General features: G+C 52.6%; 2 protein-coding genes across 2 annotated transcripts; one reads left to right on the forward strand and one right to left on the reverse strand.

Annotated features, from left to right (window-relative positions):
* The first annotated feature begins 1,678 nt into the window (after positions 1-1,678).
* Positions 1,679-8,862, forward strand: SPOUT1 (SPOUT domain containing methyltransferase 1). The gene is made up of 12 exons (XM_037797115.1): positions 1,679-1,737; positions 2,327-2,372; positions 2,690-2,815; positions 4,163-4,322; positions 4,581-4,670; positions 4,777-4,826; positions 5,052-5,182; positions 6,182-6,254; positions 6,342-6,440; positions 6,933-7,035; positions 7,213-7,360; positions 8,068-8,862. The coding sequence occupies exons 1-12, from the start codon at positions 1,702-1,704 to the stop codon at positions 8,134-8,136; spliced, it is 1,131 nt and encodes a 376-aa protein (XP_037653043.1). The 5' UTR covers positions 1,679-1,701; the 3' UTR covers positions 8,137-8,862.
* ENDOG (endonuclease G) lies at positions 8,224-12,250 on the reverse strand. Its single transcript, XM_037797116.1, has 3 exons — positions 11,120-12,250; positions 9,844-9,953; positions 8,224-8,573 (listed from the first exon to the last, which is right to left on the reverse strand). Exons 1-3 carry the CDS (start codon positions 11,621-11,623, stop codon positions 8,291-8,293), a joined length of 897 nt encoding a protein of 298 aa, XP_037653044.1. The 5' UTR covers positions 11,624-12,250; the 3' UTR covers positions 8,224-8,290.
* Between the last annotated feature and the right edge of the window lie 504 nt (positions 12,251-12,754).

Here is a 12,754-nt window from a genome sequence, read left to right on the forward strand (position 1 = left end):
CTTGGCTTCTTGACCCTCTGCCATTCCCCTGAGCTGCCCCCACCCTGTGTGAAAGCTAAACTTAATCTAATTCTCACAACTAGGACCCACTCCTCACTTTGTCAGTCAGATGGTGTCGAGGACAAGTGGTTATGGACACTTACTGGTGTTGGGCATAGTGGCTTGGCACATGTGTGGGTGGGTGTAGGAGATGGGAGGCTGAGTTGGGTGACTGACAGGTAAGACACAGTCCCACAGGGCTCCAAGAACAATCTCGGTGTGGTCCAGGAACGCCAGAGACTTAAATAATTAGAAGGGAAAGAAGTAGCTAACATTTATTGTGCAAGCCCTGCGTGCCAGTCACTTAGATGTCTGGACAGGTCACAACAACCTTACGAGACAGGAGTTATCTCCATTTTACAAGTGAGAAAACCACTTTGGAGGTGAGGCGATTTGCCCAAGCATATCCAGCTGGCAAAAGGTGGAAGGGGGATTTGATCCCTAGGCATGCATCCCCTGGAAAGCAATAGCAGCTCCTGAATTTGTTTGGAAGATGGTGCTAGGGGACTTGTCTTGAAGTAAATTTGCATAGCAAGCAATTGGTTTTTGTGCATAGCAATTGTTTGAGGGAGTGGATGAAAACACTTCCCTCCTTCCCTTTCCTAGCCACTCCTTGGTATTGCCACTGTTTCAGTCAGGATTGTGAAACAAATTATCAGCTCCAAGGCTCAGCTTTGGGTCCCCTTTGCCACACCACATAGCCTGATTTTTGTAGGAAAGCCCTTTGTGGGGCAAACCTGTAGATCTTTTGGGTAGAACCACCCTGGTCCAAGTGCTCAGGTCTCATGAACCAGTCCAGAAACTGCCCATAACTTAAATCTGTGACTCAGCAGAAGCCCATTTTAGACCAAGTAACCTCAGCATGTCCGAAGTGGAAGATTTCCCTTAAATGGGTAAATATTTTGTCTTCCCATTCAGGTACAGGAGAAAAAAAAGGGAAAATAAACACAACCCTCATGAAATTTGTTTTAAAATCATTATGATCAGCATGTATGCCTGTTATTAAGGTTTTTGAAATGTTTATGAGAATCTCATCTATTAGACGTAATTTTCAATTAAAATCTTGATTTCTATTAAGTTTATTTTAATTATAAAAACTTAAAGCGGGTTTAAACTTAAGTGGGTGGTGATTTGATTAATCTCTCTCTCTAGTAGGTCCTAAGCTCCAGACCACCAGTGTCTGCCTCGCTTTACCCTTGTTTCCCTGGGGGTTAAATCGGGGACTGCCTGGCTCAAAATAGGCTCAGTTCAATAAATATCTCTTGATTGAATGAATGAATATTGACACTTAAATTTGCTAATTTTAAAAAGAGAAAATGAATGAATCTATAAAAGAACTTGGATGAAATGATCTCCAAGGTCCTTTCCAGCTCTGAATCACACTCCAGCTCTGGGCCCCAGGGTCCTCATATATAAAACTGCTCTCCGGAGCTGGAGGGGGAGGTTCTTGGGGTCGCCGGAAGGCCCACGACAGAGACGTCACCCACTCAGTACCCTCCCGGCCCGCGGAGCCAGCCCCGCCCACGTGCACGTGCAGACACCTCGCGCCCGGGCTACGCCCCCGCGCGCCGGTGGCTCTCCGATTGGACGACCCGGTGGGGGGTGCGGCCGGAAGAGGTGGGGCTGATTGGCAGGGGCGTGACCTGCGGTGTGCGGCGGAATATGGCGGAGCGCGTTGCGAAGAGGCCTTGCGGCCCGGTAGGTAACTGGTGGTGCGTCTCCAGGGCGAGAAGGCCCTGAAAGGAAGCTGCTCAGGGTCCTGTAGAGGTCCCGGCCTCCCTCCTGCTCTGCGCCTCTCGCAGATCCGAGGCCGGAAGCCCCGAAGGTGCCTGATGCTCGTGGCCTCGCGCGCCTCAGCCCGGAAGACAACCGGTGCGGGCCGGGGTCGGAGTTGGAGCGGAGGCAGCGTCAGATAGTCCGTGGGCGGATCCCGCTGTGGGTTCTGCGGCCGGGGTTGGGGCCGGGGCCGGGTTTCAGGAGGTGGAGTGCTGCTCGCAGTCACGAGCCCCTTCGTAGCTTATCACTCATTCCTCTCCTGACTCCCAGTGCGAGTCCCTCTGAATCCCAGTTCTCTTCTGTCCAGTGGGAACTCACTCATCCTCTTACTTTGTGCTGTGTCCCGGGCACTGGGGGGACAGCAGGTCCCTGCCCTCCTGACGCTCTCTTCTGGGCATCAGCGTGTGGAGCCTCCCTGGCTGCCTCATTACCCCCATTTAGGGGAAAGACGCCCACTCCCAAGTGTGACCATTCAGTCTCACTCCCAGTCCTCTTCTCACCGCTTCTCCAGGGTGAACACGGCCAAAGGGTGGAATGGCGGAAATGGAAGCAACAGAGTAAGTGCGAGGCTGGGGAGAAAGGAGAGGGGAGCCGTGGGAGGGTGTCTGTGCTCCCCCTTACCCCGGACTACTCCAGAAGTGCACAGCTAAGCCTTGGGGGAAGCCACCAGCTTTGTTCCCTCTCAGTCCCACAGGACCCAAAGTAGCGAGGAAGGAAGGGGCCAGGAGCCCTGGAGAGGCTTCTCTCACAGCCCCCTGGCCATCCACCCCGTAGCACTCCAGAATCCAGGCTGGGACCCCTTAGAGGGGACTGCTCCTTTGAGCCCTCCATGTCCCCCACCCACCACTACCAATCAGGGTATTCTCTTATCCAGAGAAAGAGGAGAAAAAGAAGTGGAAGGATCTCAAGCTGATGAAAAAACTTGAGCGACAGCGGGCACAGGAGGAACAGGCAAAGCACCAGGAGGAGGAGGAGGCAGCTGAGCAGAGGGAGGACCGCGGTGAGTGGGCTGGGTCCTTGAAAGGAGAACGGCTGTGTGTTCTGGCCTGCAGCACCTGTCTTGTGGGAAGGACATAGAATGTCATATCTGGAAGGACCCTTAGAGAACACTGGGGCCAAACATCTTGTACTAATGCAGAAACTGAGGCCTGGAGAAGGGAAGGAATTTGCCCCAAGTCACATAGCAGCAGATTGAGTCCTAATTCCCTATTAGATTGATTTCAAGCCTCTAGAGAATAAGCATCACATCTCATAGCTTTATATCCCCAGAACCTCATAACTGTAATGATAGACATTTTGTACATTTTTATTGAGCACTTTCTGCCTGTTTTGATTTCATTTTTCACTTATTTTGATTTCATAATAAAAATGCCTTAGTTTTTTCTCATTATAAATAACACACTGCTTAAAACAAAAGCCTCCAGACAATACCAAAAAGCCATAAAGAAGAATGGAAAAATCTTCCCAGACATTGTGGTGAGAGTTTGTCCAGACACTGTGCCTGTTTGTACATGTATAGAGGAGTATATAGATACAGCTTTACAAAATGGACCCATTTTGTCCAGGATCTTCTGAAACCTGGTTTTTGTCATCCCACATTATGTCCTGGATATTCTCCCACATCAGTATGTCTGGATCTACCCTAACAAATTGTGTCTTTCCTGCTTGGCTAGACCTGAACCTCTGCAGGGTCAGGGAGCCTTGTCTATCCTGATGGAGGCCAGCAGTTACCAGTGATGCTGGTCCCAGTGGAGACAAGGACTGTGCATGGTATCTGTGCAGACACCAGGGAAGCCCCTTACAGGTGTAATCTCATATGGCTGTCTCAAAATGACCCTTGGAGGGAGGTAGGGTTATGGTCCCTCAGAGCCAGATGCCTGAACCTGTATCTCAGCTGCCCCCTACCCCGCCTTTTGTGTAACCTTTCGCCACATATTTCACCTGTCTGGGCTGCAGGTTCTCCCCTGAAAATGGGGATAAAAACAGTACCTACTTCCTAGTGTTACTGGGTTAAAGTACACACATAAGAGGCTTATTAGATATTAGCCCTCATTATTATCCCCATTTTACAGCTGGAGGACTGAGGCAGTAAGGGGTCAGGCCAATGCTTCTAATTACTCCCTGGCCTTGCACAGTGGTCTGCCCTGCTCAGAGAACCTTGTTGATCACTGAGTCCACTTTCCTCTTGGGGGTACTGAAGCCCAGTGAGGGTAATTGGATCTATTTTGCTGATCTCAAAATTCTTCCTATTTGGAAAATTCTTTAATCCTGGGCCCTGGAGGCAGAAGGGAGGGAGAATAGGGCTCTGGCTTCTCAGGCTGACCACAGTCACCCCTCCCATACCCAGGGCGGCCCTACACCCTGAGTGTGGCCCTGCCGGGCTCCATCTTGGACAACGCCCAGTCACCTGAACTTCGCACCTACCTGGCCGGCCAGATTGCCAGAGCCTGTACTATCTTCTGTGTGGATGAGATTGTGGTATTCGATGAAGACAGCCAAGATGCCAAGTGAGATACTATTCCACGAGGTGCTGGGAGTCGGAGTAGAGAGGAGCCACCAGGATTGGCTGTGGCTTCACCCTGCTTCCTGCCTCCTTGTCTGGTGTCCTTTCTGAGTGCCCTGCCTGAAATGCCCCATCATAATCACCAGTGGGTAGGGTTACAAGGCCTGGGCGCTGACTGAGGAGGGTCAGATTGGGAGGGAGGAGCTCTTGAAGGAGGCTGGGAACACGGTGGGTTCTTGAGCTCTTGTCTTTCTCTCTCCAGGACTGTGGAGGGGGAATTCATGGGAATTGGCAAGAAGGGGCAAGCAAGTATACAGCTGGCCCGGATCCTACAGTACCTGGAGTGTCCACAGTAAGGGGGATGAAGGGCAGACATCCTGAGTGAGTAGTGGTCAGGGTGCAGTTAGGTGGGAGGTGGCCTTCCCTGGGAACCCCCTGAGACCTGCGTTCTTTAATAGGTACCTGCGAAAGGCATTCTTCCCCAAGCACCAGGATCTACAGTTTGCAGGTAAGTATAGGTGGGCCTTATCCCCATTTCCTGTGTATTGTCCCCCAGGCACTGAGAAATTCACCTGCTGTATAGTTGGAAAAACCAGCCCTGGGAGGTTAGGGCTTGTGCTTTTTATCAAACGACAGATCTGTGGCAGAGGTGGAACTTGAGCCAGGAATCCCTGCCATATCCCAGTGTCCTTTAGTATCTCCCATACTTCTCCTGGCTGCTCCTCACCCACAGGGCTCCTGAACCCCTTGGATAGCCCTCACCACATGCGTCAGGATGAGGAATCTGAGTTCCGAGAAGGCATTGTGCTGGACCGGCCCACCCGGCCAGGCCATGGCTCCTTTGTCAACTGTGGAATGAAGAAGGTAGGAATGAGGAGGTGGGCTGGGACCTGCCACCTGCTTGGGCTCTCCTGGACATACCTGGGCTCTGGAGGGGAGGCAGGGGCATGTGGGTGGGGCCTTGGATGTAGGCATCTCTACCTGTGGATCCTCCACTGACGCAGATTTGGGCCAGAGAAGTGACAGACAGGCCTCAGGAAGTGAAGCCAGGAGTGAATTTACTTTTTTTAAAAAAAGCAGAACAACACAGGATGGTTCTCACATTGATACTAAACAGAACAAAAAACAAACTCTAGAAAGAAAAAGTCCAGTCACTCTGGGGCTGCTCCAGTGTGTTGAAGAGCCACGCAGGGGTTAGAAGCATTATTTTTCCACCCATTTACTCTAAAGTCTCTCCCCCACACCACCCCAATAAAAAAGGTCAGAAGTAACTAGCAAAAAGCAAAGCATAACGTAACACACATATGTGAAAGTAGGAAAAAAAACGAGAAACTCTCAAATGAGGAAGAAAGTGCCCCCAAATGTGATAAATGCAAAATTGGCACAAAACACAAACATCAGTTATTATAACAACTCCTGTGTATTGAGCTCTGACTTCATGCCGGGTGATGTGCAGTATGGCAGTAGTTATTGTTTACGGAAAGTTTTCTGCTTGTCAGGTCAGAAAACTAAGGCTCAGAGAGGTTAAGGGACCTGCTCAAATCCCTATAGCTAATCATTGGCAGAGCCATCAAAATGCAGTAAACTGGGATTTTCATCTGTTCATGAAATGTTGACTTCCTACTCTGTGCCAGGCCCTGTGCAGGCTAGAGTTCATTTTTAACCTGTGTCTTGTGTTGATAGTTGTTTTTCACAGATGGTCTCCTGTGGGCAGATCTGGCCCAGGAGCCAGTGGGGTGGGATGGAGGTGTTTACCTGGACTCCTCCCGCTCCTTGCCAACCTTGTAGTTCCCCTGGTGTTTTGGAGAGCGGTGCGCCCTGCTGGTCCGGGGGGAACAGCACCCCTCTTCTGGCTTCTTTCAGGAGGTGAAGATTGACAAGAACTTGGAGCCTGGACTTCGGGTCACGGTACAGCTGAACCAGAAGCAACTCCCAGGTATCTGAGAGTTTTCCAGGCCCTCTGGTAGCCTGGCCAGCCTGAGGGCTCAGAGCCTAGTCTTCACTGTCTCTGCTTTCCTTCTAGAAAGCAAGACTTACCGCGGAAAAGTTGTATCATCGCAGGACCCTCGCACCAAAGCTGGTCTCTACTGGGGCTACACTGTCCGACTGGCGTCTTGCCTCAGTAAGGACAGAGCTGCTTCCTGTGAATATCTGTCCATGCCTATCTGGGAGGCAGCAGAGAGCCTTGCTTGAATTGGCTGTGTCTTTGGGTCTTCTCTGGGCCTTGGCCTGTCTCCTCAGTCCAGGACGGTGGGTCCGTGTTACCTAAGTGTGCTACCTGGTGTGCTATTAGGATATCTGAGGAAAACTATCATAGTTTATTATTGTCTGTCATGGGATTGGGGTAAAAGGGTCAGATATATTACAGCTCTACCATGTGCTCTTGGAGCCCCTTCCCACTCCCACTCTCTGCTTTGTTCCCCTAATCCAGCATACTCTTGGTCTCCACCCTACCCAGTCCCCACGCAGAGATGGCTCTGACCTTCCAGCAACAGTGGAGGGTCTGGGTGTGGCTCCCTTGCCTGAGTGTCTGTCTCCCCCACAATATATACACACAGCCAGGAAGCTGTGGCTGGTAGGGAACAAGACCCCCACTGAGCTGTCCCACCCCCAGGTGCGGTGTTTGCTGAGGCCCCCTTCAAGGATGGGTATGACCTGACCATTGGGACATCAGAGCGAGGCTCAGCCGTGGCCTCTGCCCAGCTCCCCAGCTTCAGGTGGGCACAACCTGGGGAAGCAAGGGGGTGGGAGAAGTGGAGTGGGAAACTATCCATTGGGGGCAAAGTTGTCTAGATCCAGCCCCTACCATGTACGAGAGGCTGGGCCCTGGGGCCTGTGTCCACTTGGGGCTTTGATGAACAGTGAGTGATCTCCCCTTCTCCTGTGCGTACCAGGCATGCCCTTGTGGTTTTCGGGGGCCTTCAGGGGCTAGAAGCTGGAGTGGACGCTGACCCTAACCTGGAAGTGGCTGAACCCAGTGTCCTCTTTGACCTGTACATCAACACCTGCCCTAGCCAAGGCAGCCGCACCATCCGCACGGAGGTGAGCAGCCTGCCTCCCCTACTTCAGTCCCAGGCTCTTCCAAAATGGGCCTTCCCACTCTTTTGTTGTATGACTGTGGGTCTGGCAGCTCTCCTCTCTGGGCCTCACTTGCATCTCTTTTTAAGGGAGCAGTATTCCGCTAGATATGAGAGCTTTAGTCCTGGGCATCCATGGAACCTGTGAACCCACTTCTGAGGCAGCAGAGAATACTGTGCCTATGGGCACTTACCTAGGGGAAAGCTCCATTGCTTCCATCAGTCTCAGAGGATGGTGATTAAACAGGGTGGACAGCCCCAGTCTATCTGTTCCTGAGGGCCCTGCCTGGGCCAGGTGCTGTGATCCTGCCACCCTCACCCTCCCAGCAGAACTCTTGGAACACTGACATCAAAGGCTGAGAACTTCCTGCCCATCATCTTGGGAATGCCTCTCCCTGATCCCAGAAGGTGGGAATGATTACTGTCATTCTCATTTTACAGAGCAAGAGACTGAGGGGCAGAAAGGTGAGGCCCGTCCTTGGCAGGCATGTAGTTAGCCAAGTGGCAGCTCTGAAGCGTGAATCTGGGGCTGTCCTTAACCCTCCACATGGCACTGCTGAGGGTAGGAAGTTCCAAGGAGCTCAGTCTTGTGTAGTCAGTCACTGAAGACAGGCTAGGAGCCAGGGGACCCAGCCAGCCTTGGCCCTGCCCACTGTCACATTTCTCTTCCAGGAAGCCATTCTCATCTCCCTGGCTGCCCTGCAGCCTAGCCTCACCCAGGCAGGTGCCAGGCCTAGCTGAAGGTTGTATCTGGTCCAAGGCACTGAAGAAGCAATGAAGCCAGGGGTTCCTACAAGTCACCTGGGACAGAAGCAGCCAAAACTTGTCTCCAAAAATAACCACGTTTAATGCCACCCAACATCTGGATACCCACGGTCTCACCAGGCTGCTGCCATCACTTGCTGCCAGCAGTGATGGCCTTGAGGCTGCCTGCCCGTGCCAGAATGTTTGGCACAAAGAGCAGCCCCGAGGCCCGCTCAACGCTCTCGACAGGCACCAGGAAGCGCTCCAGTGGGATTGCCTCGTCCACAGGTGCATTGGGCATCACATAGGAGCGGAGCTCAATCTGCCCACCCACTGCCTCCAGGATCAGCACCTTGAAGAAGTGTGTAGGCACTGCCACGTGATTCTTGCCGATGACCTGGTACTTCACGTAGGACTTCCCATCAGCCTCTGTCCTGTGGGCAGACCCAGGCATGTGTGTTCTTTCAGGGCTCCCCAGGGGCCTGAGGCCTAGTCCAACCCAAAGCTACTGCCACCGCCACTTCCAGGAAGCCTTCCCTGACCCAAACTCCACCTCTGTCAAACGCAGGGCAGCCCCTTCAATGTGAGGTTTCTGTGCCCTGCTCAGCTCCTCCATGAGGCTGGAACTCTGCAGGGTAGGGACTACCTCTTACCCTCAGGTGTTTTCTTCATTCCTAACACTGAGCCAGGCAGAGTGGGTGGCAATAAATGCTGCTAAAAGAACCAGGCCTCCTCAACATTCACATTCCTCTCTGTGGGCATTTAATTACTGTCTCTCCCTGTGGATGGTAACCACCAAGTAAGCAAGGGCCATGATGGTTTAATCCCCAGCACCCAGCAAAGGACCTGGTGTGTAGTAGGCACCTAGAATGCTGAATGAATGATTTCCTCCATTTCAGTAAGCCCTAGGAGGAACTTCCAATTAAAGCTTATCAATTCCCCAGCTACCACCCCGGCCAGCTCATGCCGAGCCCTTACTATTGGCTGAGCAGGTGACATTCTCCATCCCACTCAGTCCCCTCAACAACCCTGAGGTAAGTAAGGGGTACAATCCTGTTAGAGGAGACCTTGGAGCTCACAAGGCACTTGCCTACCATCACCTAAGGACTAGGTGATAGGGCCTGGATTCCATCCCAGGTCTACAGATTGCAGAGCCAGCTACTTAGCCCCAATTATTGCCTTGCTCATCCCTGTCCTTAGCAGACCAGTAAAAATCAGACTGGGCACAGAGAACCTCTTTCCTTTTGACTACAAAAGGGAGGCAGGACTACAAAGGCACAAGAGTGAAGGTTCTGAATCAGGAAGATCTGAGTTCAAACACTGGCTGTAGGGGAAGGGTGCTCTGAGCAGAGGAGACCCAAGGCAAAAAGACTTGCTTGGTGCATTTAGGGACCTGCACAGGTTTCTGTCTGGGTAGAATACAGGTTTGGCTGGGGTGGGTGTGGCGAGAGGTAATGGAGAGAGGAGCAGGGCAGTTTCAGGGCCCAGGAGAGGAATGGTATAGTGGACACCCAAAAGGTCTCTGGCTATGGAAGTGGAATGGGGGGGTCCAAGGCAGGGAGAAGTTCAGACCTATCAAGAAACCAGATGAGTAGTGACTTGATGGTATTGATCCAGAGCCTGTGGCAAGTGTGAGTGGTAGGAAGGGGCTTGCAGGTAGGTGGGAGGCCCTGTTGTCCCCAGGCCCCCCAGTTCCAGCCTCACCTGGGCAGGAAGAGCGGCCCTGTGCAGACATAGACATTTTGGTAGGTGTGGGTCAAGCTGCGGCTGTACTTCTCCAGGTTGTTCCAGGCATTCTGGTTGAGGTGGGGCACCTGGGAGGAAGAAGAGGGCTAAGGGGAGGGGGGGGGGCTCTTCCCCCTTTTCCAGGAATGCCCCAAGCCCTGAGGGGACATTGGCATCAAGTGGGGAGATACCTAGCTGTGGGCATGTGAGAGCAGGAAAGTGAGGTTCACAGAGGATAGTCACTCCCCAAGGTGACGTGGCTGTAAAGGCTGAGTCCAGATAGGGCTGATGAGGCTGCTACCCACCTACCTACCCCACCCCCATCTAGAATGGGAGGACTAGCACCCATAGGTCTCAGCCTCAAAGAAGATTCCTTTACACGAAGGAAGGGGCACGTCTCTCCCATTAAGATGAAAGAAACAGGCCTGGCTGCAGAGGGTTTCACAGAAAGGCCAGCTCTCAACCATCTCTTCTAACGCTCTGAATACATGCAGAACCTAGCTGGGAACTTCTTAAATCTGCTATTGTCTCCATCACTTTAGCTAGCTCCCAGGACTAAGCACAATGTCTAATAAAATTGGTAGGGGACTGTACTGCTGGGAGAGCATAAGAAGTGAGGTTGGAAGTTCATGCCCCACAGGTCTTATCCAGAGCACCACATCACTCTCCAACCACTGGGTGCCAGGCCCTGTTGGGAGTGGGGCCAGAGTTGGGTGGCTTGTCCAGAATGCACAGTAACTAGTATTAACAGCTTGACTGCATGTCAGCTATCTTCCCTTTTACTCCTCAGACGCAGGCAGACTAGGACAATGGCTGAAAGCTTAGGCTCTTCTGGATAGACTACCTGGGTTCTCCCGCCAAGGCTCACGGTGTGACACTGCGCCAGTCGCTTTCTCTCTCTCAGCCTCAGTTTTCTCAGTATAGCTAAAAATTAACATTCACTAAATACTTGCCATGGGCCAGGAAGCGTGCTCAATACTTCTACATGCAGTATATCTTTAATTCCTCAACATTACCACAAGAGAGAATTCTCCCCATTTTACAACCGAGAACACCGAAGTTCTCTGGGGACCTCCCTTGAGGAATCTGGGGCGGTGCCCGGGACCCACGGTCAATCTGACAGCAGAGGCGGCGCTTCCCCCTCTCTCCTACAGAGCATAGCGCGATCCGCAAAGCGCCTGGCCTGAAGCGCGCGCTCAACTGCGACTCCGCTCTGCAGAGCAGCAAACCCAGGCTCAGAGAAGCGAGGCGCTACCTGGGGCGAGATGTTGCTCAAGTAGAAGGTGTCGTCCATGGCTTTCTGGCTCCAGCGGTGGTTCGCAGAGGCGGCGAGGTGGCCGCGGTCGAAGCCGCTGCCTCGGTAGTCGGCGTTGGTGGCGCGGTGGTACGCGTGCACCGAGTCGTCCTCGCGAAAATCGCAGGAGCGGCGATCGCCACTGCCGAGGAGCCGCTCGGGCCGCAGCTGCTCCATCACCCAGAGCGCGCCGCGGGTGCGCGGGTCGTAGCATAGCACGTACGACTCGCGGCTCTTGAGCTGCGCCAGCCCAGGCAGCCCGTACTTGGCCAGCTCACCGGGGCCGCCACCCGCCGGTCCCCCGGGCACCGCAGGCAGCTCGGCCGCCGCCACGGGCAGCACGGGCAGCCTGCCCAGAAGTCCCGGCGCCACTTGCGCGCAGGCCCGCCGCCGCCGCCAACTTTCGGCGGCCGCGCCGAGCCCGGCGCCCAGCGCCAGAGTTAGGCCGACCCGCAGCGCCCGCATGACCGAGGACCGTAGACCGAGCGGGATAGGAAGGCGGTCTGCGGGCCAGAGGGAACCCGATGACCTCGAATGCCCGACCCGAAGGTCTTAAAGGGGCCGCACCAGCCCGCGGGCCCACCGTGGTGACTGGGAGCGGGGAGGGGCGGGGTATGAGGAAAGATAGGAATTTGACCGCCCTTTCCTCTCACAGTCGCTCAGAAGGGCCTGGGATTCGCAACCAGAGAAATAAAACCGGCCACGGGTGGACTTCTCAGCGCTCTTTCTTTGCCCTTTTAAGACGCAGGCGTGAAGGGCGTAACACCCCTCAGCTTAAGCAGTGATTGGCCACCGCTAGATCCAGCTCCGCCCTGCCTCCCCCACGCGTCTCCGCCGAGATTACTTCAAGCAATCCTCAAGAGCCCCGAGGGAAAAAGAAAAGCCCCAAAAGAGAGCTTCTAGTTGACAGGACAAGGACAAAACCTTGGGTATGACACAAGAGCCCATCTTCCTAACCATTACACTATAAAATAAACCAAAAAACTCTACCTGAATAACACCGACTGCTAAGACAAGGAGGCAGGCAGCCTATGCGAACAGCTGGATGGAACAGAAACTAGTACAACGATTCCAGAAAGCAGTTTGGGAGGATGCATGAAAAGCCTTGAAAAGGCTCAACCATTTCAAACACGAATGCTCACCACTGTATTACTTAAATAATAGTGCTGGAATAAGCAAAATATTTAGAAGTAGGGACTCGCTACGAACATATTTTGGCATAGTAGATGGAATAGTATGTCGCCCATGAAAATATTTTATTGCAACCTTCTAACTATTTTAAGTGGAGACACTATACAAAACAGATCAAGAAAATGACAATTACGTAAAAAAAAATTACATCTGCATAAAAATAAAATGTTACCGATTTTCTCCAGATTGTGGGATAATGGGTGTCGTTTTATTTACACGTTTTTGAATTTTAAAAGTTTTTTAAACCTAAAAAATAACTTGCCATGTAACCATGTAATACCTACTTCCCCAGTCCAATTCCTTTCTACCTCCAGCTGTAAACTGCTGTAGTGGAATTAGAAGATCTGAATATGCTCTTGCAACAAGATTTCCTGGTTTTTGTTTAGACCACTCTGAGACTTCTGA

The sequence above is a fragment of the Choloepus didactylus genome, chromosome 10 (assembly GCF_015220235.1).
Source record: "Choloepus didactylus isolate mChoDid1 chromosome 10, mChoDid1.pri, whole genome shotgun sequence".
NCBI lineage: Eukaryota > Metazoa > Chordata > Mammalia > Pilosa > Megalonychidae > Choloepus > Choloepus didactylus.